The sequence below is a fragment of the Eurosta solidaginis genome, chromosome 2 (assembly GCF_040869045.1).
Source record: "Eurosta solidaginis isolate ZX-2024a chromosome 2, ASM4086904v1, whole genome shotgun sequence".
NCBI lineage: Eukaryota > Metazoa > Arthropoda > Insecta > Diptera > Tephritidae > Eurosta > Eurosta solidaginis.
The window spans coordinates 82,548,063-82,574,023 of NC_090320.1; the positions used below are offsets into that span (position 1 = coordinate 82,548,063).

The 25,961-nt window shown below is 40.3% G+C and overlaps 1 protein-coding gene across 1 annotated transcript in view; it reads right to left on the reverse strand.

Annotated features, from left to right (window-relative positions):
- The window catches only part of LOC137240038 (serine protease easter-like), a 164,194-nt gene that overhangs the window by 102,358 nt on the left and 35,875 nt on the right, over window positions 1-25,961 (reverse strand). The window contains exon 4 of the mRNA XM_067765935.1: window positions 21,379-21,527. Within this exon, the coding sequence (XP_067622036.1) occupies window positions 21,379-21,527 (149 nt within the window). The remainder of the gene's footprint in view (window positions 1-21,378; window positions 21,528-25,961) is intronic.

Sequence of the window (25,961 nt, forward strand, 5' to 3'; positions counted from 1 at the left end):
CGCAATATTGGAGGCGCTGAAAGGATCGCAAAAGCGGAGTGAAAAAGTTATCAAATGCTTCAAATGCGGGAAGCCCGGTCACATTGCACGTCATTGTGATCTTGATCCTAGTGGTTTCAACAGCATGGGTGGTCTTAATAACAAAGCTGGAGGGGATGAGAAAGAGCGAGTAAGATGTAGAGATCGAGAGCTAGCTCCAGCTGTTGAATGTCCTGTGATATCTGTGTCGCAAATTGGTAGAAAATCGAGCAGTCTTACCGTCAGAGGGAATGTGGATGGCAAAGAACGTGTACTGACTGTAGATACGGGCGCATCTCATTCCTTAATCCGATCTGACTTGGTCAATAGGAGAGTAAAACCGTTACCTGGAGCAAGGTTGCGTACGGTCACTGGCGAGTATAACCAAGTCCAAGGAGAAGTGGTATGTGAGGTATTAATTGGAAAGGTCATGGTTCTACACAAATTCAGATCGAATGGGCGAAATAAAGCGAAATCAAAAGTACCTGCGAGAGAAACACTGGCATTGACAAACCCTAATGGACGCACAAAAACGAAGGAACGAATTTCCCAAAAAGAATGCGAGAGTAGTTTCAAGCCGGGGCGCACTACTGTTGTGAAACGTGGGAACGATACTGATTATGCGAAGCCAAGCCGTCAAGCGCAAGCTATACGAAGTAGTTCATTGGCCAAACAACGGAGTGCGAGGGAACGATCTAGGATAATGAGTAGTAAGATGAAACACAGGTACGACAAGGAAAATAATTCGGAAGGTTTCCGGGAGGGAGATTTGGTACAGCTATACAACTCTCACCGGCGGAAAGGTGTTCCATTCAAATATCGGTGCAGTGGGGAAGGCCCGTACAGAGTTGTGAAGAGGATCAGTGATGTCATCTACCGCATACAAATAATTGGGAAACTACGAAATAGAAGGGTGGTTCATTTGGAGAGGCTAGCAGCGGTTGGATCGAGAGATTTGTCTGATCGGGACGATCAGACTTAGGTGGAGAGTAGTGTTACGAATACTAGCAACACTAAGGGGTACTGCCATCTCTAAGCCGATGCTTACCCGTGACGAATCCTGTTTCTCTAACAGCCGAGGCTCTGGCGATCAAGTACCTCAAGGATCTAGGGGGTGAGAGAGCGGGATGGCCTAGAAGGTTTCATGTGGTCATACCTAATCAATACCGAGATGGTCGGGCTAGTACCTTAATGGTGCTTGTTACTGGAACGTACCTGATCTACATCCGGAAAAGGACCATCAACATCGATAAAACTCCCCAAAGACTTCGGGGAGTGCCTTACCGCTACAACAACAACAGAACGGCTTGTCTTACGAACGGATGCGAATGCGCATCACAGCGTATGAGGTGGGACGATATTAATGATAGAGATTAGTCCCTTTTCTGCTATATACTACATAGTGGTCTGCAGGTGGCTAAAAGGGGTAGCGTGCCTACATATGTATGTGGGTCCTAAGTCAAGCAATGTGCTTGTATGAATGGAGGGTCCTTGACAGGCCATCATTCTCATACTATGCATATATCAGCTTCAGAATCCCCCTAAAAAGGGTAGAGAAGGGGAAAACCTTTTGAAACCCTAGGGCAACAACCTGATGCAAATTTCAGAAATGTGTATCAGGAAAATTGGGGTAGCCTAAAGAGGTTACCACCGTAGAGGAATTAGAGGAGGGCAACAACTTCTCATCAAAAGCGCTGATAACTGCGTATAACAGAGCTTAGCTTCTGAGAGGATTCAAGGGGAAAGCAAAGCCACCATGGTGGAGTAAGGAGCTGAGTGTTCTTAGAAGGGAGGTGAAAGAGATTTTTAAGCAGACAAAAGCTGCGGAAAGCGAGGAGCTCTGGGACGAAATCGACGAGAAATCTGTTGAGGATCTATAAACGTGAAATAAATAGGTCAAAGCGGGTTTCGTGGAAGAAATTCTGTGCCAAAATAGAATGCTCCACCGAAACTTCGAGACTGAGATGCAGTCCTGGGACTGATAAAAAGGGACGTCGGGGAATGGCGAAGAGTCCCTTGAGACACTACTTAACACACACTTCCCATTAGGAGATGATGCGGAAGAGTTATGTAAATGCGTCTACAATCGTCGGCTCGGGTAGTCTTCATATCGAAAGCGGGTAAACCCAGTCATCTGCACCCGGAACACTATAAGCCTATTAGTTGCAAATCTTTTCTGCTCAAAACTCTTGAGAGATTTATAGATGTGTATATAAAATGAAATATGAACGAGGAATTATTCTCTTCAGGAAAATATTCGTACACAAAAGGCAAACCAGCCCGAACTGCATTAGATAGGGTGGTCATAAATATAGAGAAAGCCCTGGAACACCAGGAATATGCCTTAGATGTTTTTCTGCACATAGCCGTAGCTTTCAACAATGTCGCGAAAAAAAATAATTATCGACAGTCTCAACTCGATTGAACCTCATCCAGCTTTTACAAACTGGATCGGCTCCAACAAACTGATCACATCACAATTAAGTCTATGCGAGGCAACAAAATCTGTAAATAGAGGAACGCCGCTGTGTGGGGTTCCATCACCAATGCTGTGGACGCTGCTTATGAGCCAATTGCTTAGGTGATTCGACGGAAGACCTGCTAGATTTACGGCATATGCAGATGACGTTTCAGTCATCATAAGCGGCAGATAACTAGCAACAATAAGCTCTCTGATGGATGTACATGCCTGGGCATCTGGAGTTGAGTTTAACGCCAACGCGGAAAAAAACCGATTCTAGTATAATTTACTAGGAAGTATAAGGTCCCTTATTGGACTAAGCGTAAACTTGGAGGGGTAACCCTGGAAGAAAAATATAGTGCGAAGTATCTAGGAGTTATACTATATAGTAAGTTGTCATGGTAACTCCATGTGGAAGAGAGAGCGAAGAAAGCTTCCGCGGCACTGTTTGCATTCAAGAGGATGCAAGGATGCACGTGGTGCCTATCACCCAAACTCTCTCATTTGTTATTTACGGCAATTGTCAAACTCATACTTTACTATGGGGTTCTTGTTTGGTGAACAGCCACACAAAAAAGTATATATACCAAAAAACGTGAGAGGGTATGCAGAGTATCTATGATTAGAAACGGGAACCTTAAAAACTACCCCGACAGCAGCAATGCATTCCATTCTACACATCCCGCCTGCAGACCTAACGGCCAAAAATATCGCGTTAGCAACTGCAACAAGGTTTAAGGCCTCGGGGCAGGTTGAGTGCAGACCGTATGGCTACAACAGTATAGCGACATCTAATATCGGGCAAACTGAATATATGGTCCCGTGCCTGAGCTTCGAAAGAGATATTGTGGCCACAATTGGCAGAACATACTATACACGTGTATACGGATGGCTCCAAATTAATGGAAGGGGTGGGGTCTGCTGTTTACTGTGTCGACCCATAAATAAGTATATCTTAGAGGCTGCCAGACAACTGCGGCCTTTTTCAGGAGGAAATTATAGAAAGCAACAGAAATTTTGGAGGAAACGTGCTTAAGCTGCAGTCGCGTCAATATATATACTGATAGTCAGGCTGCGATTAAGGTAATAATCTCAAACAGTACTTCATCAAGAAGTGTTCTGGAATGCAAAGGAGCATTGGAAAAACTTCGCTTAGGCCGGACCATCCATCTTTACTGTGTTTCCGGTCATAAAGTGATAGAAGGTAACAAAATGGCCGATGAGTTGTCAAAGGCGGGTGCAACACTCACTGAGTCGACGATAGACGTCCCAATCCGCTTGCGAGAATTGAAAGGAGACAGGAGTTGCATATGATCCATCAAGCAGGAAAGGCGTGGGCAAAAGCGCGGGCTGCAAAATTTCTAAGATCATGTGCAAAGCCTACGATATTAGACTCACAAAGTAGCTCATATCTCTGAAGAGAGAAGCTTAAAGCTCACAATGGGCATACTGACTGGACACTGCCTTCTGGCGTCACATGCTTACAAGTTAGGCCTCGCCTGTAACAATAGATGTAGGAAGTGCGCGCTGCAGGAAGTAACGGTTGTGCACGTTCTGTGTTCGTGTCCTGCTTTCCCCAGGTCAAGGCTCCAGTTATTAGGGGCGACAGAGTTGCCAGATTTTGAGGCAGCATTTAAACTAGGTCCCAGAAAACTTGTAGTATTTGCCAAGAGGGCAGAGTTGTTCTATAAGATAAGTCCTGGCACCTGATTGGGGTTCTTCCGTTTGGCCATCAAACAAATTCTGATAACACTATGGACACATTCATTCTATGTAAGGTATTAATTGACCGGCCAGTTCAACCTAACCCCATGCTTTTTATTCTCATTATTCTGTTAGACCCACTTGCAGAACAGTAAGTTAATTTTTCAACTCCGAGTTAATTAGAAAAAATTTATCAAAAAGATCAGGTAAACTCTAAGCTAAAAAGATAACTTTTCGTTCTGCAAGTGGGTCTTATAATAACTGAAATGTTATTTTAATACATAATTTATTTTTAGTTCATAACGCTTCATTAATGCTCTCACAATAAACAGCTGTTGGCTTTGTTGATACCAACATGGAGAAAAATTTTCAAATCCACCTATCTATTGTATAAATGTGCTGGATATTCATTTGCGAAATATAGATATCTCAAAATTTCTCAAAGGTTGGAGAGAAATATGATTAGGACGTTGGGGGCCAACTAAAGAACTCTAATATAAGAACTCAAAATATTTACCAAAACTAAAGATAGAATTCAAAAAGAACATCAGAATAATGTGGTATATGAAATAAAGTGTAAAGGCAATGAAAATGATGAATGCAACGAGAGCTAAGTTGGCACTACAAAAAGAGCGTTGTGTATAAGACTACATGAACATGAAATGGACGCCAAAAATAAAAAGGATACAACAGCACTTGCAAAACACCTGACAATCAACAATCACACAGCTGATTTCACCAACGCTAAAATATTGGACATAGAGCGAAAAGAAAAACGACGACTAACACTGGAAACCTTACGTATACAACAACAGCGGAGAAACGTCATAAACTTCAAAGAAGATATACACAACACAAATAGTGCATATACTGCGGTGTTAAAATAAAATTAATAAACTTGACAATCAAAAGGGAAAAGAACTGTGATATCCTTTTAAATTAATGTTTAATTTACTGGTGTTAGAAATGTTATATGTATTAATATTTTTGTGATGTTATAAAATCATGTACAAAGTAAGGAGAAACTTACGGATTTAGCTATATATTTTTGCAAATACCATTACATGGTGAGTCAACACGCAATGAAAAAATATTATATTGAGAGAAAATTATTAAGTGTGTTTATAACAATTGTTTTTGTTTTTATCGGCCTATTGATAAATGATTCAAGGTTCGATTCGAGCTCAAGGCCTGAACAATAATTTTTTTCTAATGATAATTATTGTTATTTTTTAATTTTTCTAAATTTGAAAAATTGTATTTTGTTTTTGGAATAGTAAGTATAAAAATTTTTCAGACAACCTGCCATAGCTGCGCAGATAGATCCAGTTCGAAGGGTGCTAAGCCTTCATCATCAGTACGCTTTAGGCATGCTGCGCTACCATTTAGCTATACAGCGGTGGTTTGTTTGACCGGCAAATTTGCTACTTCTATTCCTTTTTACCAACTATATTTATTCAGTGTTGCGCCATCTGGTGCAAATCACTGATAATGCTGGATTTTTGTTTATTGTCAATTACTTTGTTTGACATTCCCAAGTGCTCATGGTTTATTAACAATTGTTTTTGTTTTTATCGGCCTATTGATAAATGATTCAAGGTTCGATTCGAGCTCAAGGCCTGAACAATAATTTTTTTCTAATGATAATTATTGTTATTTTTTAATTTTTCTAAATTTGAAAAATTGTATTTTGTTTTTGGAATAGTAAGTATAAAAATTTTTTTCAGACAACCTGCCATAGCTGCGCAGATAGATCCATTTCGAAGGGTGCTAAGCCTTCATCATCAGTACGCTTTAGGCATGCTGCGCTAACCATTTAGCTATACAGCGGTGGTTTGTTTGACTGGCAAATTTGCTACTTCTATTCCTTTTTACCAACTATATTTATTCAGTGTTGCGCCATCTGGTGCACATCACTGATAATGCTGGATTTTTGTTTATTGTCAATTACTTTGTTTGACATTCCCAAGTGCTCATGGTTTATTAACAATTGTTTTTGTTTTTATCGGCCTATTGATAAATGATTCAATGTTCGATTCGAGCTCAAGGCCTGAACAATAATTTTTTTCTAATGATAATTATTGTTATTTTTTAATTTTTCTAAATTTTAAAAATTGTATTTTGTTTTTGGAATAGTAAGTATAAAAATTTTTCAGAGAACCTGCCATAGCTGCGCAGATAGATCCATTTCGAAGGGTGCTAAGCCTTCATCATCAGTACGCTTTAGGCATGCTGCGCTAACCATTTAGCTATACAGCGGTGGTTTGTTTGACTGGCAAATTTGCTACTTCTATTCCTTTTTACCAACTATATTTATTCAGTGTTGCGCCATCTGGTGCAAATCACTGATAATGCTGGATTTTTGTTTATTGTCAATTACTTTGTTTGACATTCCCAAGTGCTCATGGTTTATTAACAATTGTTTTTGTTTTTATCGGCCTATTGATAAATGATTCAAGGTTCGATTCGAGCTCAAGGCCTGAACAATAATTTTTTTCTAATGATAATTATTGTTATTTTTTAATTTTTCTAAATTTGAAAAATTGTATTTTGTTTTTGGAATAGTAAGTATACAAATTTTTCAGACAACCTGCCATAGCTGCGCAGATAGATCCATTTCGAAGGGTGCTAAGCCTTCATCATCAGTACGCTTTAGGCATGCTGCGCTAACCATTTAGCTATACAGCGGTGGTTTGTTTGACTGGCAAATTTGCTACTTCTATTCCTTTTTACCAACTATATTTATTCAGTGTTGCGCCAGTCCAACAAACCACCGCTGTATAGATAAATGGTTAGCGCAGCATGCCTAAAGCGTACTGATGATGAAGGCTTAGCACCCTTCGAAATGGATCTATCTGCGCAGCTATGGCAGGTTGTCTGAAAAATTTTTATACTTACTATTCCAAAAACAAAATACAATTTTTCAAATTTAGAAAAATTAAAAAATAACAATAATTATCATTAGAAAAAAATTATTGTTCAGGCATTGAGCTCGAATCGAACCTTGAATCATTTATCAATAGGCCGATAAAAACAAAAACAATTGTTAATAAACCATGAGCACTTGGGAATGTCAAACAAAGTAATTGACAATAAACAAAAATCCAGCATTATCAGTGATTTGCACCAGATGGCGCAACACTGAATAAATATAGTTGGTAAAAAGGAATAGAAGTAGCAAATTTGCCAGTCAAACAAACCACCGCTGTATAGCTAAATGGTTAGCGCAGCATGCCTAAAGCGTACTGATGATGAAGGCTTAGCACCCTTCGAAATGGATCTATCTGCGCAGCTATGGCAGGTTGTCTGAAAAAAATTTTTATACTTACTATTCCAAAAACAAAATACAATTTTTAAAATTTAGAAAAATTAAAAAATAACAATAATTATCATTAGAAAAAAATTATTGTTCAGGCATTGAGCTCGAATCGAACCTTGAATCATTTATCAATAGGCCGATAAAAACAAAAACAATTGTTAATAAACCATGAGCACTTGGGAATGTCAAACAAAGTAATTGACAATAAACAAAAATCCAGCATTATCAGTGATTTGCACCAGATGGCGCAACACTGAATAAATATAGTTGGTAAAAAGGAATAGAAGTAGCAAATTTGCCAGTCAAACAAACCACCGCTGTATAGCTAAATGGTTAGCGCAGCATGCCTAAAGCGTACTGATGATGAAGGCTTAGCACCCTTCGAAATGGATCTATCCGCGCAGCTATGGCAGGTTGTCTGAAAAATTTTTATACTTACTATTCCAAAAACAAAATACAATTTTTCAAATTTAGAAAAATTAAAAAATAACAATAATTATCATTAGAAAAAAATTATTGTTCAGGCCTTGAGCTCGAATCGAACCTTGAATCATTTATCAATAGGCCGATAAAAACAAAGACAATTGTTAATAAACCATGAGCACTTGGGAATGTCAAACAAAGTAATTGAAAATAAACAAAAATCCAGCATTATCAGTGATTTGCACCAGATGGCGCAACACTGAATAAATATAGTTGGTAAAAAGGAATAGAAGTAGCAAATTTGCCAGTCAAACAAACCACCGCTGTATAGCTAAATGGTTAGCGCAGCATGCCTAAAGCGTACTGATGATGAGCACTTGGGAATGTCAAACAAAGTAATTGAAAATAAACAAAAATCCAGCATTATGAGTGATTTGCACCAGATGGCGCAACACTGAATAAATATAGTTGGTAAAAAGGAATAGAAGTAGCAAATTTGCCAGTCAAACAAACCACCGCTGTATAGCTAAATGGTTAGCGCAGCATGCCTAAAGCGTACTGATGATGAAGGCTTAGCACCCTTCGAAATGGATCTATCTGCGCAGCTATGGCAGGTTGTCTGAAAAATTTTTATACTTACTATTCCAAAAACAAAATACAATTTTTCAAATTTAGAAAAATTAAAAAATTACAATAATTATCATTAGAAAAAAATTATTGTTCAGGCCTTGAGCTCGAATCGAACCTTGAATCATTTATCAATAGGCCGATAAAAACAAAAACAATTGTTAATAAACCATGAGCACTTGGGAATGTCAAACAAAGTAATTGACAATAAACAAAAATCCAGCATTATCAGTGATTTGCACCAGATGGCGCAACACTGAATAAATATAGTTGGTAAAAAGGAATATAAGTAGCAAATTTGCCAGTCAAACAAACCACCGCTGTATAGCTAAATGGTTAGCGCAGCATGCCTAAAGCGTACTGATGATGAAGGCTTAGCACCCTTCGAAATGGATCTATCTGCGCAGCTATGGCAGGTTGTCTGAAAAATTTTTATACTTACTATTCCAAAAACAAAATACAATTTTTCAAATTTAGAAAAATTAAAAAATAACAATAATTATCATTAGAAAAAAATTATTGTTCAGGCCTTGAGCTCGAATCGAACCTTGAATCATTTATCAATAGGCCGATAAAAACAAAAACAATTGTTAATAAACCATGAGCACTTGGGAATGTCAAACAAAGTAATTGACAATAAACAAAAATCCAGCATTATCAGTGATTTGCACCAGATGGCGCAACACTGAATAAATATAGTTGGTAAACAGGAATAGAAGTAGCAAATTTGCCAGTCAAACAAACCACCGCTGTATAGCTAAATGGTTAGCGCAGCATGCCTAAAGCGTACTGATGATGAAGGCTTAGCACCCTTCGAAATGGATCTATCTGCGCAGCTATGGCAGGTTGTCTGAAAAATTTTTATACTTACTATTCCAAAAACAAAATACAATTTTTCAAATTTAGAAAAATTAAAAAATAACAATAATTATCATTAGAAAAAAATTATTGTTCAGGCCGTGTGTTTATAACTTATTGCTATTTTCATGTTTGTTGTTAATAAAAACAGAATACCCAGAGTATAGCGCTGTCGCGTCGAAACGCGTAGGTATGAAAAAACAATAAATTTTTGTTTTATTACCAAAAAACGGCCGAAGCAGCTCTCTATGCAACAAAATAAGTTAAAAGAAATTTGGCCCAATTATACACTTCATAAAAATACACATCGGTGAGCAAAACAAAACCGAAGAAACGAAAAACAAATTAGTAACAATAAATATGAAGCAGTTCTATCAACACATAAGACTCAAATTCGACGAAGATACGTGCTATATTATAAAACAACAGAACAAAAGTTTAAAAACACTTTCGAAGCAAAAAGAGAGACTCAAGTTCTTACTGCGATGTAAGGAGTATGGCATTGTGGCCCCCCACCTACAGGGCAAGACGAGAAAGCTCAAACATTGCTTTAAGTTAGACACCACTCGGCGTGAATTAGAAAAATTGGAAGAAGTTTTCCTTTCGAAAATCGTCAATTTAGAAATTAAAAAAGCAAATATAAGCATCAAAATTATTACAAATACTATAAGACAGGCAGAGAAAATATTACGTAATAGACTGGGAGAAACAGATTTTGAAAAAATATGGAAAAAGCATGAAAAATTTTCAAAAACAATTGCCGCTAATACTCAAAAGACTCATGAGAACAAGCTGAAAACGCAAGTTTGGAAAAATATTAGTAAATTTGGCATACATTTGGATACAATGAGGAGTGGTTCATAAATAAAACTAGCATCGATGTACCACAAGAGTCACGCTTGTTACTGTCTCTTGGAAACAAGTTTGCACTGCCCGTATCAAGAAAGACTTTTTCCCCGATACATATCGTTGCCGATTTAGAACAAGGGATACAAGAAATTGACTTACTTACTTACTTAATTGGCGCTTAATCGTCTAAACGGTTATGGCCGTCGAACAAGGCGCGCCAGTCGCTCCTTCGCTCCGCCAACCGGCGCCAATTGGTCACACCAAGGGAGTTTAAATCGTTTTCCACCTGGTCCTTCCAACGGAGTGGGGGCCGCCCTCTACCTCTGCTTCCATAGGCGGGTTCCGATAGAAACACTTTCTTGGCCGGAGCATCATCTTTCATTCGCATAACATGGCCTAGCCAGCGCAGCCGCTGCGTTTTAATTCGCTGGACTATGTTGATGTCTGCGTATAGCTCGTACAGCTCATCATTAAATCTTCTTCGGAACTCGCCATCGCCAACGCGTAGAGGTCCATAAATCTTTCGAAGAACTTTTCTCTCAAACACTCCCAAAGCCGCTTCATCTGCTGTTGTCATGGTCCATGCTTCTGCCCCATATAGCAGGACGGGTACGATAAGTGACTTGTAGAGTATGATTTTCGTTCGCCGAGAGAGGACTTTACCTTTCAATTGCCTACCTAGTTCAAAGTAGCATTTATTGGCAAGATTGATTCTTCGCTGGATTTCAGTGCTGATGTTGTTGCTAGTGTTGATGCTGGTTCCCAAATAAACGAAGTCTTTTACTATTTCGAAATTATGGCTGCCAACAGTAGCGTGGTTGCCAAGGCGCATATGCGCTGACTCTTTGCTCGATGACAGCAGGTACTTCGTTTTGTCTTCATTCACCATCAAACCCATCTTTACCGCTTCTTTTTCCAGCTTGGAGTAAGCAGAACTAACAGCGCGGGTGTTTAGGCCGATGATATCAATGTCATCAGCATATGCCAGTAATCGCACGCTTTTATAGTATATTGTTCCAGAGCGGTTAAGTTCTGCAGCTAGTATAATTTTCTCCAGCATCAAATTAAAGAAATCGCACAATAGGGGGTCTCCCTGTCTGAAACCTCGTTTAGTTTCGAACGGCTCGGAGAGGTCCTTCCCAATTCTGACTGAGCTGATGGTGTTGCTCAACGTCATTTTGCACAGCCGTATAAATTTTGCGGGGAAACCAAATTCAGACATAGCGGCATATAGGCAGCTCCTTTTCGTGCTGTCGAAGGCGGCTTTAAAGTCGACGAAGAGGTGATGTGTGTTGATTCTCTTTTCACGGGTTTTTTCCAAGATTTGGCGCATTGTGAAAATCTGGTCGATGGTAGATTTACCAGGTCTGAAGCCGCACTGATAAGGTCCAATCAGCCGGTTCACGGTGGGCTTCAATCTTTCGCACAATACACTTGAAAGGACCTTATATGCGATATTAAGAAGGCTGATTCCACGATAGTTGGTGCATTTTGCAGTATCCCCCTTCTTGTGGACTGGGCAAAGAACACTTAGATTCCAACCGTCGGCATGCTTTCGTCCGCCCATATTTTGCTACGAAGCTGCTGCATGCGCCTTACCAACTCCTCGCCGCCGAACTTGAATAGCTCCGCAGGCAATCCATCAGCGCCCACGGCCTTGTTGTTTTTCAATCTGGTTTTTGCTATTCTAAGTTCGTCATAATCGGGCGGGGGGACATATATTCCATCATCATCGATTGCGGTATCGGGTTCTTCATCTCTGCGCGGTGAATTGCTGCCTCCATTTAGGAGAGCAGAGAAGTGTTCCCTCCATAATCTAAGCACTCTCTGGACATCAGTTACAAGGTCGCCGTTTTCATTCCTACAGGAGTTTGCCCCGGTCTTAAAACCTTTCGTCTGTCGCCGTATTTTTTGGTAGAATTTTCGGGCGTTATTCCTGGTGGCTAGCAGCTCAAGCTCCTCGCACTCACGCCTTTCTGCTTCTGCTTTTTTCTTCCTGAAAAGGCGTCTCGCTTCCCTTTTCAACTCACGATAGCGTTCACACACTCCTCTTGTCGCGCTCGCTTTTAACGTAGCCCTGTAGGCAGCGTCTTTTCTTTCGGTTGCAACGCGGCATTCTTCATCATACCAGTTGTTTTTTCGTGGCCGCCGGTAACCAATTTTTTCCTCGGCGGCAGTATGAGTTGGAGATATGCTCCCACTGCTCCTGTATTCCTTCAGGATGAGTTGTGCCCTCAGAGAGCAGGTGTGAGAGTCGAGTTGCGAAATCATTGGCAGTCTGTTGTGATTGAAGCTTTTCGACGTCTAGCTTTCCTTGTGTTTTTTGTTCCTTGTTTTTAGCCGCGTTGAGGCGGGTGCGTATTTTGGCTGCAACGAGATAATGGTCCGAATCGATGTTAGGTCCTCGGATCGTTCGCACATCTAAAACACTGGAGGCCTGCCGTCCGTCTATCACAACGTGATCGATCTGATTGCGAGTATTTCGATCAGGAGACAGCCATGTAGCTTGATGTATCTTTTTATGCATGAACCTCGTGCTTAATATGACCATGTTTCGAGCACCGGCAAAGTCAATCAGCCTCAGTCCGTTAGGAGAAGTTTAATTGTGTAGGCTGAACTTTCCGACTGTAGGGCCAAAAACACCTTCTTTGCCCACCCTGGCGTTAAAGTCGCCAAGCACGACTTTTATATCATGACGGGGGCAGCGCTCGTATGTGCGTTCTAATTGTTCATAAAAAGTGTCTTTCACCTCATCGTCTTTCTCCTCTGTCGGCGCATGGGCGCAAGAAATTGACGATGAAAGAGAAAAAGATATGGCAAGGAGTAATCTCGCTGAAAAAATCAACACATACCAAAACAAACTCAGAAACAGTGCAGAGGAAAAATTTATACTAAAGATATACGCCGGCACCCAAAAATTCATTAACCAAAACAAACATGACATAATAGTAACAAACGCAGACAAAGGCAACAAAACTGTATTAATGTATAAAAAAGACTGAACAGAGAATGGGGCAGTTGTTAAATGTCAAGCAAACGTACAAAACTATAAGCTATAAGAAATGATCCCACCCAAAAGTTACTGCGGAAAAATAATTTAGTTATAAATGACCTGTTTAAACAGAAAAAAATCAGCGTAAAAGAGAAATACAAATTGACATCAACAGCCGCCAACGCACCGAGATTGTACGGACTTCCCAAGACACATAAACCAAACTTACCTCTTAGACCAATTTCCTCGTCCACGAACGTACCTTGTTTCAGTTTATCTAAATATATTGGAAATATTTAAAAAAATATAGTATCGGAAGATTACAACCTAAAAATCTCTTTCCAACTTAGAAATCAAATAGAGAACATTCAAATTCTAGACGACGAAATGCTAATCTCTTTTGACTATATCCTTATTCACCAACATTCCAATACACCTAGCCATACGCTCCATCATACAAAAATGGAATAAATCAGAAGAGCATACTGAAAAGTGTTTAATTTTAAAAATGAAAGAAGCTAAGACGTTCGTAGTCAAAACATGAATCTTCTTTATTAAATAATTGCTTTCTCTTTTATAGTAATTTACTTAACCTATACATTCATAATAATCTTAATACTAATATACTAAAAATATGTACATTGGTAATGGGGTATGCATATATGTAAGTTTGCATACAGTCGTTTGTATACATGTAGAATTGTATGCATGACTCCATACATGTAGGTTTGTATACATTGTTAGCAACGTCAGCAGATCAATGCAAGTACTTTGGTTAATGTTAGGCATACATGTAAGTTTGTATGCCTGTCTCGCAACCTAAGCAGATCAATGCGGGAATTTGGTTAGTTACCATAATTGGTTGTATGTAAATAATAAGCAAAATTTTCTAGCTGTAAACGGACACGGGTTTCATATTCGGCATTGTTAGTTAACCGTCTGGGTTAGTTCAATAATTTATGTTGTATAATATTGTAATATGATTGCTATTAAAATATATTTGGCATGGAGGTTCATGATGCGTAATGCCGCAAGTGTATTACATAGATGGGTATGACGCATAATGCTACAATACAAATATTAAAAGAAAGCAATTCCAGAAGATTCTTGAATTTTGTCTTCAGAACAACAACTATTTGACATACAATAGTACTTTTTACCATCAAATTTATGGTATGCCCATGGGTAACCCATTATCCCCAACGATAGCTGATATCGTACTTGACAAAAGTTTGGACGACAGCTTAGTTGAATTGAAGGGCAAAAACATACATGTCAAATACATAAAAAAATATGTAGACGACATATTTGCAATAGTAAAGATAAAGGACGTGGAAGACATACTGAATACTCTAAACGCGCAGCATACCAAACTACTGTTTACGAAAGAAGAAGAGAACAATTGCAAGATTTCCTTCGTAGACGTGCATCGGAGAAATAGAAAGATTGCATTGAATTGGCATGCAAAAACTATTGCATCGGGTAGAATAATAAACTACCACTCAAACCATCCATGGAAACAAAAAACAAATACTACAATTAGCCTAATTCGGAAAATGAAGATTCTAAGCGGCAAATGAATTTACAGCAGAAAATAATGAAAAATAAGGAATATTCTTTTCAAAAATAGCTACCCGGCTGCACTCGTAAAACGGCTCATGGAAACGACAATAAATAAGATTAAAAGTTCGAATAATAACGAAAATACACAGCAAGAGAACTCAACAACAAAAAAATATATTGGCGTTACATACGTACCAGGGTTGACAAACAATCAAACACTGAAAAGAATTGTAGAAAAGGAAAACGTAAGTTATGCTCACAAACCGCATAGCACGCTAAACAAAATATTTACCAAAACTAAAGATAGAATTCAAAAAGAAGATCAGAATAATGTGGTATATGAAATAAATTGTAAAGGCAATGAAAATGATGAATGCAACAAGAGCTACGTTGGTACTACAAAAAGAGCGTTGGGTATAAGACTACATGAACATGAAATGGACGCCAAAAATAAAAAGATACAACAGCACTTGCAAAACACCTGACAAGCAACAATCACACAGCTGATTTCACCAACGCTAAAATATTGGAGATTGAGCGAAAAGAAAAACGACGACTTACACTGGAAACCTTACGTATACAACAACAGCTGAGAAACGTCATAAACTTCAAAGAAGATATAAACAACAAAAATAGTGCATATACGGTGATAAAATAAAATTAATAAACTTGACAATCAAAAGGGAAAAGAAGTGTGATATATTTTTAAATTAATGTTTAATATACTGGTGTTAGAAATGTTATATGTATTAATGTTTTTGTGATGTTAGAAAATCATGTACAAAGTAAGAAGAAACATGCGGATTTAGCTATATTTTTTGCAAATACCATTAGTCAATATACGGTAATAAAATAAAATTAATAAACTTGTCAATCAAAAGGGAAAAGAACTGTGATATGTTTTTAAATTAATGTTTAATGTACTGGTGTTAGAAATGTTATACGTATTAATGTTTTTGTGATGTTATAAAATCATGTACAAAGTAAGGAGAAACTTACGGATTTAGCTATATATTTTTGCAAATACCATTACATGGTGAGTCAACACGCAATGAAAAAATATTATATTGAGAGAAAATTATTAAGTGTGTTTATAACTAATTGCTATTTTCATGTTTGTTGTTAATAAAAACAGAATACCCTGAGGATGGCGCTGTCGCGTCGAAACGCGTAGGTATGAAAAAACAATAAATTTTTATTTTATTACCAAAAAACGGCCGAACCAGCTCTCTATGCAACAAAATAAGTTAAAACATAAGTAAACAACAACTAAGGCATGACGTAGCTGAATGCGTTTGTAACCATTTCAACTATCGTAGGAGTGAGGGTTCGACTCCCACTCCCGGGAGAGAAGGCTTTGAAGAGATTTACAAAGTATAATCGAAACAGCTGTCGCCTTGTCCGTCCTGATGTCACGTTGTTTAAATTTTTCCCAAATTATTAAATAAATTATAAAATTAAAAATTGCTTGAAATAAACCATCGTAGGAGTGCGGGTTCGACTCCCACTCCCGGGAGAAAAGGCTTTGAAGAGATTTACAAAGTATAATCGAAACAGCTGTCGCCTTGTCCGTCCTGATGTCACGTTGTTTAATTTTTTCCCAAATTATTAAATAAATTATAAAATTAAAAATTGCTTTAAATAAATGTTTTCATACATTTAAAGCGATACGGGCAATCCCCGGTTAACTCATATAAGTTAAAAGAAATTTGGACCAATTATACACTTCATAAAGCGCTATAAATTTAACAAAATTAACAAAGAGCCTATCTTCCAAAAGCGGCCTTAAACTGTGACTAAAAAACTGTTTTGTAGTTTAAATGGAGTTTTGACTAGAGTTTAAGGCAGTTTATCTTTTTAACTCAGAGTTAGCCTGACATGAGGAGTTAAAAATTTTAATTGCCTTATGACGTGTTAGCAGTTAACCCAGGATTATAAAATTAAATATTTAACCCCACATTTTGGAGGGTTAAGCTGCTAACTCGGTGTCGATTTGACAATGTCAATTAATTCAATTTTATTTTTAAATGTTGAACATAATTTTTTTGAAAGAGCCTGTATTACCTCTAGCAATATACGAACTAGTTCTGCCCCAAGGCCAAGTGACCGTATTGACACAATGTTCATTAATACCTGCATATGAAAGTCCAATCTTCGGGATAGCCGATAATCTTGGAAAACCTGCTTGAAAACTGCCGACCAGCTGAAGTCTCGGAAATATGTCAAAAAGGAATTTGAATTGGTATTTCTAGCTGCCCCTGACTCTGGTAACTTTAGCATCTGACCACCTGCATATACTCCTTTGGATCGACCGATCCGCCGAATTCATCATTACTGAGAACCGCACTTTCATCAACTTTAAGAAAAGAAAGTGGGATGACTACAAATCCTTTACAGACAATCGCTTTGCTGCCCTCCATATCCCGACTGATGCCTGCCGAGGGGAACGTGCTTTCCGCATGGTCACTGACTCCGCCTCGGCTCATTTTATTCCCGCCGGAATAATTCCGGAAATCCGGCCCAATTTCCGGCGGAGGCCGCAAATTTAGGGAGAGAACGTGACCTTATAAAACAGCACGACCCCGGCGACCCCCAAAACGCATCAGATTGCTTGTGGACGAACACAAGCCTACGAAATGGGAGGAGCATTTAAAGAATTGTAAGCTCTCTGCCGGTGTGTGTAAGATTTGGTCCACCGTAAAGCCCCTATCGAATCCGTCTAAGAACAATGACAAAATCTCCATCGCCCTTGGCGATAAAATTCTGTCGGATGCGAAAAATTGCGCGAGCGCTTTTTGCAATATGTAATGCATTCTACGGTTGACAAAGTTAGACGACGGGCCAACAGATGCTCACACAAGCATAAATCCAGCGCGTCCCCAACTACCATCACCGCCAAATAGTTCGAGGATCTCATCGTTCATGCTAAACCATCTAAAGCAGTGAGCCCAGACGGTGTAGCCATGCCGATGCCTAAACAACTAGGCAAAGAGGGATTAAATTATCTAGCGCATGTCTTCAACCTGTCCCTGTCCTCCTTCGTCTCCCCGAAAAATTGAAAATGGTCAAAGTGGTTCCACTATTAAAGCCTGGGAAATCACCTAACATAGGAGATTCTTATCGTCCGATATTTCTCATATCGCCAGTAGCCAAGACACTTGAAGCCATTCTGCTTCCCTACTTTAATGCAAATTTACAACTAGCCAATCATCAGTATGGCTTTCGAAAATTACATAGCACTACCACCGGGCTAAATGCCATTAGCACTCAGATGAATTGCGGATTAAATCAAAACGCCCACCATATGACAGTACTCGTTGCACTAGACCTGTCAAAAGCTTTTGGTACGATCAACCGTGACACGTTACTGCAAGACTTGGAAGGGTCCTCCTTTCCTCCAAGTCTCTAAAGGTGAACCGCAAATTATCTATCTGGTCAGCAAGCATCGGTGCAATTCAGGAACGTAACATCCAAACCAGCAAGTATTCAACAAGGGGTGCCAAAGGGTGGTGTACTATCCCCGCTTTTGGTTAACTTCTACATATCATAGCTATCTTCACCACCAGAAAGAGTCACTATAGTTTCCTACGACAGCTATATCACTGATCACTCTAGTTTCTTCGCCTCCCGAAACCTGACATTGTCACCGACAAAATAATGGGCGACCTTATTTACAACATGGACGTGCCAAATGTCGACCATATTGAACATCCACGTCAATGGCACCATGCTACCGACTGTCTTACACCCTACATTTCAGTATCTTCATTTTGGAGAGCATGCAACCGCAATTGTGCCGAAAATACAGAGCCGTAATAAAATCCTGAATTCTCTTGCCGGCAGCCCTTGGGGTAAAGATAAAGAAAACGCTAATTACGACTTACAAATCAATTGGCCGGTCGATTGCATACTACGCGTCCCCGATATGGTCGCCAAGCCTAAAGGTTACTCACTGGAAGAAAATACAGGCCTGCCAAAATACTGTCCTCATAACCGCTACGGGCTGTCTTCTTATGTCCCCAGAACAACATCTACATAATGAGGCTAGAGTACTCCCCATTAGGGAGAGAAATGAAATGCTAACCAAACAGTTTCAGGCATCAAGACATCTGATTGATGAGGCCACACCGCTCAGGGGTTTAAGGGGTCGTCTACGTAAGCATTATGAGGAAATACGGCACCTGAGAACACAGCCGTATGAAGCCAAACAACACAAGCAACAACAACAACAGCCGTATGAAGCAAAACAACACAAGCAAGTCCTCAGTAATATTCACAGGCAGGCGTCGGACCTCTATGCCAGGAATTGCCCGGCGAAGCCAGTACTTAAAGAAAAATACCAAGAACTAGCAGAGGAGGAACGCACTAGGGAAACGCGCGTTACTTTAGCTCAACTTCGATCTGGGTACTGTAACAGGTTAAACTCTTACCTATCCAGAATCAACACCGACATATAAAATGTATGTCGTGCTTGCAATATATCCCCACATGACACCAACCATCTCTTCAATTGTATTGTGGAACTAACGCCTCCCTGTGGTCCACCCCTGTTGAAATAGCAAGATTCCTTGGACTCTCGTTAGAGGACATTGATGACAATTTGTTATTGGTCGCACCTATTGGATGGGGCGAAGCACTGCTACAACCACAACAACATTCAGTGCAATTAGCACCACAATCGCTAAGAGCTAAACTGACAACTCCCTCGAAGTGAATTTCATCGACCCGAAACAAATTTCACAAATACTTCCCCAAATGACCTCACAATCTAGGGTTCACATCTAAAAACAGAGTGGGGCATTGGACAGCACCACAATGTTTTTGTTGTACTCATAGTGCCATTTCCTGATGGCATCACCTTTTTGGGTGTAGATCTGATGCTAGCTGGACTATCTTGGGAACGATTTTGAATGACCACGTTGAGGCTTCTAGGTTATCCATTCATCCCTAATTGCACGAGCCACTTTTGTCGCAAGGACCTCGCCTGCTAAATATGTGTAAGGAACATTCATGTTCGCATAATATAATAGCATTTTGCATTAGAAATTTAAACGGTCTTTAAGAATTATTCCAAATAAATATTTTTACATTTAAGAAAATTTAAATAAGTGAGTGTTGTATAAAAAATATATAAAGGCCAAGGTTATTTAACTCTGTGACAATTTTCTTTTCTGAAAGACAATGCCTGGGTTAAGAATATAACAATTTAACTCTCAGTTATTTGACGCTAATTTTATAAAATTAATCTTGGATGCTCTGTAACTGGGCCTAAGCAAACTTAGATTAGGCTTAGCTTAACCAACTACTGAAAGGCTGGGCCTTAGATGTCCATATAAAGTTAAAGTGCTTGTGTACTATATGAGCGAAAAAAAACGCAGCTATTATCTAAAGATTTCGGCAGTTTAGGCTTGAACATTATTATACTAAAATTGAAAGGCTATAGCTAGATAAGCGCGGTTTCCATACGCAAGAAATGAAAAATTCCATACAAAAAATGCTTAAGAAAAATTTCGTTGTTAAGTTGTATCTACCTCTTAAGAAAACTCAAACAGTTTCTGCTCCTTTTTTAGAAAACATTAAGAGACGCCCTGGTTAGCCAAAAAATATATGTGCGTCCAGCGACGTAAAGCTATCGAGAATCGCCAACGACGGACAGCAATAGAAATTGTGAAACTGGCGGTAGGTAATTCACAACATTACCTACTTAAAGATAAGCAAAAAGTAAAAAAAAGAGTTATTGAAAACGTCAAAGATTAGTTAAATTATGGTTATTATATCAAAATAAAATTTTTCTAGCGTTGACGATGCCCCAAAGCTGCATTACCTACCCGCGATTTGATGGTTTCCTGTTTCCCTCTTTTCGTCCAGTTGGTGGTTCTCTTTACTTTTACGTCTCTGTATGCGTCTCATTATTTCTTGAAGAACGGTCCTGTAAGAACACTGTTGGCTGCGCTCTCTTTGAGCAAAAGTGTTATTTTTCTCTTGTTTGGAGTATTCTCTTTAGCTTAAATGCATTTTCAATGCGAATATGCTATCTAATTTAGCAAATTTTCTTTTATGTTGTTGTTAGAGGCGTACTATCCTGCCTACGCAGCCGTTTGATCCAAATAAGCATAAGGAGGCCTTAAGCCTAATCCACACAGAATAGGTAAAAATCTTTCCTAGATCGAGCCCGGTGAACTCCGTTATCAATATACACTATCCCTTGCAGCAGAAAAAGCATACTACCAGGGACACACAACTCACTCTGGTTCATCTTAGTTCTGGAAACTGTAATAGGTTACACTCTTACCCATCCAGAATAAACCCAGATATACAAAATGTAAGTTCTGCTTATAACATGTCCTCACATGACACCAACCATCTTGTCAATTGTAATGTGAAGCCTACGCCTCTAACAGCAACATCCCTATGGTCCAACCCTGTGTAAACTGCTAGTCTCCTTGGACCTCGTTAGAGGATTTTGATGACAATTTCTGAGTGGTCGCACCGTTTGGATGGGGCGAAACACTGTAAATCAACGACAACTCCAACTGTAAATATGTAAATACATATTTGCCTTACCTGAGCAAAACCATTGCCGCATTTGCTTCTTCTTAAAAAATTCAATTCAGTTGGAGATATGCTGGCTTTTATCAAAGGTAGTAAAGAATCACATTTTTGGACAGATATGCACTTTCCTTGTTTTCCATCCGGAGTTTCACATGTGTTAACTGTGGAGATAAGTGTTATATTGTATTAGAGGAACATGTAGCTAGAGCTTTTAAAAAAAAAATTATGTATCTCTATTGTTTGTTAAGCCAAATATATCAACTTTCCGCTCCTCTCTTAATTACGTTCATTTATATAAAGGTAGGGTTATACAAGATTTTCTACCATCTTTATATCTTATCCATTAATCCATTAAAGCGCGATAGGTTAGGTTAGGTTGAACTGGCCGGTCCATGAGGACCTCACATAGACTCAATGAGTCCTCAGTGTTACCAGAAGTTTATTTTAACGACCAAACTGAAAAACCCTATCAAAACCAGGACCTATGTTATAAAATAACTCCGTCCTCTTGGACAGCTGTATCACTCCCAATAGCTGGAGCTTTAGCCTGGCAAGCGCAGGGAACGAGCACAGAACATGCATGTGACGCCAGAAGGCAGTGTCCTGTCAGAATACTCGTCATGAGTCTACAGTCCTCTCTTTTTAATGATAGAAGCAACTTTGTTAGTCTAAGGTTGTAAGACCAACACATAATCTTCGAGACTTTACAGCCCCACGCCTTAACCCTCGCCTTTCCCGCTTGGTCGATCATGTGCACCTCTCCCCTTCGCTTAATCTCGCCCAGTCTAATTGGGATGTCTACGGAGCAAGCTTCAAGGGATGCGCCCTTTTTAGCTAGTTCATCTGCTTTTTCATTCCAATCTATTCCCATATGCCTTGGGACCCGATATAGATGTATGCTTCTCCCTGTCCCGATTCTCTCCAGAGACTGCGTACACTCTAACACGCATTTAGATGCTGTGCTATGCGAGATTATTATATAAAAGTTAACACAGTTGAAGCTTAAACTTTGTTGTCCATTTAGACAGGGATGACAAAGATGGAAAGATACAGGTTTAAGACATGTGCTAAATATTTGAAACCCTCTTTACCTAGGCTTTTAAGCATCAGCATGGCTATGCCGTCTGGGCACACTGCTTTAGATGGCATCCTCAACCTCTGAGGGCCAGATTTCGGGAATTCTTCCGGCGGGAATAAAACGAGCCGAGGTGGATTCAAGGACCTTGCGGAAAGCACGTTCCCCTTGGCGAGCATCAGTTGGAATAGGGAGGGCAACAAAGCTACTGTCTGTAAAGGGTTTGTACTCATCCCACTTTCCTTTTTTAAAGCTTATGAAAGTGCGTTTTTCGGTGACGATGAAGTCGGCGGTTCGCTCAAGCGAAATAAGTATAGGCAGGTGGTCAGATGGCAATGTTACCATCGGCTGCCAGTTTACGCAGGTTACGAGTCCTGCGCTCAGGATTTATATATCTGGCGAACTTTGACAGCTTCCTACCATACGAGTGGGGCGTCTCCGTTTATGTATTTGATCCGCCAAGATCTCTCCCCTGCTGTCCGCCTGCAGGTTTGAATGCCATAGATCGTGATGGGCATTAAAATCGCCTAAGATAATGGGATTATCGCCATTGAGTAGTGCTCTGATATTAGCGCGGTATCCACTGGGGCAACAGGTGGCAGGAGGGATGTAGATGTCGATGACTTCTAGGTTTACATCGCCTGACCGGACAGATAAGCCGTGACATTCTAGGACATTGTCCCTGCGGCCGATGTTGGGTTCAAATATATTATATTGCACTGAGTGGTGTATGAGAAACGCGAGACCGCCTCCATTTTCGCTCTCGTCGACTATCTCCGTGATCTTCCCAGTTAATCCATTACTGTTTAACTGCAAAATTATGATGTGCAGCGGGGGAGACGTCGTCACTTTAGGGGTAAGTGACGAGTGACTACATGTGAGTTGTGTGAGGCCAGGACGCAATTGCTGTTGTGGTCCTGGTACTGGACGTCCCTGGGTAAGCATTGGGGTACCCGGTGTAGTTGGATTTGCGGCCTGGCAACATGGCGAAATGAAGCCCGTCGGGGGGTTACCGTCGAGGAGACCAGAACATCTATGAAAGTGGCGCCGTCCAAGGCAGGAGCTGCAGAGGGCGGATGACGCAAACATATATATTCTATGCTGGCAAACGGTGAAAAAGGTGGTGGGGACGGAAAATAGGGGAGAAGAAGACGGGGGCGGGGGTAGATGCTCGGCATTGCTACCGACTCTACTACGGAGATTGTAGTTATGAGTGGGAGCGCCCGTATAAGCTGGTGGCGCCGTAGGGCGCGAGCAGCAGCGGGTACTGGTTGTGGCTTGCCTGCTGGAAGGTATTGGAGGGGGGGGGGACCTGAGGCGTAGAATACGGGACGCCCTTGGGCGTGAACAGCAAGGAGCCTCAAACGATTTATAAAAGTTACGAGGACGTCGAGTCTTGGGATCTAACCCAGAGCAACATGTCCGATGCAACCACCCCTTGCAAGTGACACACTGACAAGAGTACGACCGTCCTAAAAAGATTCTTTTCCGGCAAAGTCAGCAAAACCTATCATATGCTTATTACCACCCTATGCAATGCGGAGTCTACCGACTTGCCTTTGGTGTACGCATGTTGTGTTGTGGAGAGCAGCTGTTTTCACATCTATCAGCCTCTCAAAGTTTTTGGGCAGAAATGATGTTAAGCTAATGGGTTTATAGTCTTTGGGATACACGTGACCGATCTTCCCCGCCTTTGGTAGGAAAGCTACACGAGAACTTCTCCAAGAGTGCGGTACATGATTCAGTCTTATGCACCCATCGAATAATATTTTAAGCCATTCCACAACCGCTCTACTTGAAACTTGTAGCATGGCCGGGAATATACCACCTGGGCCCGGCGATGTAAACTTAGAAAACGTCTTCACTGCCCATTCGATCTTGTTATAGGTCACCAAGCCCAGCACTACCCGTGATCGGTGATCGAAGTGTAAGTGCTGTCTGCTGGAATTTCTAAACCATCTTCCGATGGGAAATGTGTATCGAAAAGCACACCAAGGGATTCCTCACTATTACGTGACCATTCCCCGTTCTCTATTTTTATTAGTCCCTGGGCTATGTTTCCCCTTGCTAGAACTTTTTTCAACCGTGCTGTTTCACTGGAGCACTCTATGTCCGTACAGAAACTTTTCCATAAGATTTTCTTCGCCCTGAAAATTTCACGCTTGTAGATCCTCAGTAGATCCCTGTACTCGTCCCGACACGCTTCGCTTTCCGCGGTCTTTGCTAGCTTAAACATTTCTTTTACCTGCCTTCTTAGAAGACTCAGCTCATTGCTTCACCATGGCGAATTTTCTTTTCCTCTGAATCTTCTTAGAGGGCAAGCTTTGTTATACGCAGCCATAAGCGTCCTTGTTAGGAATTCATTAGACTCCTCCAGTTCCTCCACATTGGCAACCTCTTCGGGTTGTCCCAGTTTTGTTTCTACCTATTTCTGGAATTTAGTTCAGTTCGTTGACCTAGGGTTTCTTAAGGTTCCTCCCTTCTCTATTCTTTTTAGGAGATGCTGGAGCTGATATACGCATGGTCGGAGAAGGATGGTCTATCAAGAACCATCCAATCATACCTTGATATATCACGTCCGGAGCTCTATGTAATATCCAGAACATTGCTGGATGCTGGACCAATGTATGTAGGGACATTTGCCCTGTTGTCTATCTGCAAATTGGTTTGCAGGATGTAACAAAATAGAGATGGGCCTCTCTCGTCGTATCTGCTCCTCCCCACGCATTGTGGTGCGCAGCATCCGCGCCTATGACCGGCGCCCTTCGTCCTGTACTAGCCTCTTGCACTCCATCGGTGGAACCACCGCAGCATAGGCCATGTAGCAGGATGCCAGAATAAATGCTTGCTTATTCTTTTGCTCAACGGCCACCTCTACGAGGTCCTCAGTAGTGTGATTTACCAGCATATATGAATGCAGCTGTTTCCTTATCATTACTCGCACCCGTCCTTCCGTTTGCGCGTAATAAACGCCAAATCCGCGCGCGCTAAGTCCAGAAACCTTTCCTCCCGATAAGAGCCACGGCTCCTGGATCAGCGCAAATCAAGCGAACCCCCCTCAAGGGTTAGGAGTTCGCTTGACGCCACTTTACTGTGTTGGAGGTTTTCTGTAGGACTCGCAGCCCCATTGAGCTGTTTGTCCCCTCCAGCACCGTCGTCGTCCTTATATCCAATATAGAAATAAATGTCTGTTTAATTTTCTATAATATATGTATGTAGTTAAACTTTATTGTTTTAAAAGATATTTTTGTTGAATAAAAATAATATTATTTTTTGATAGTTAACAAAAAACAATCTTATTAAAAATTTACCAAAGTATATTTATTACAAGTAAATAACCCTACAGTCCTCCCCTTGTCTTTTTGGTTTAGAGTGTTCGAGGCCCCTTCAGCCTCTCGTAACTGCTGTACCGGGTGTTTCTCTCTGCGATTCGCAGCACCATTTGGCTGTTGGTCCTCTTCTAACACCTTCGTGGTGACGTCGGCTACCTCCACCTCTCCTTTTTCGCTTTTGAAGTCTT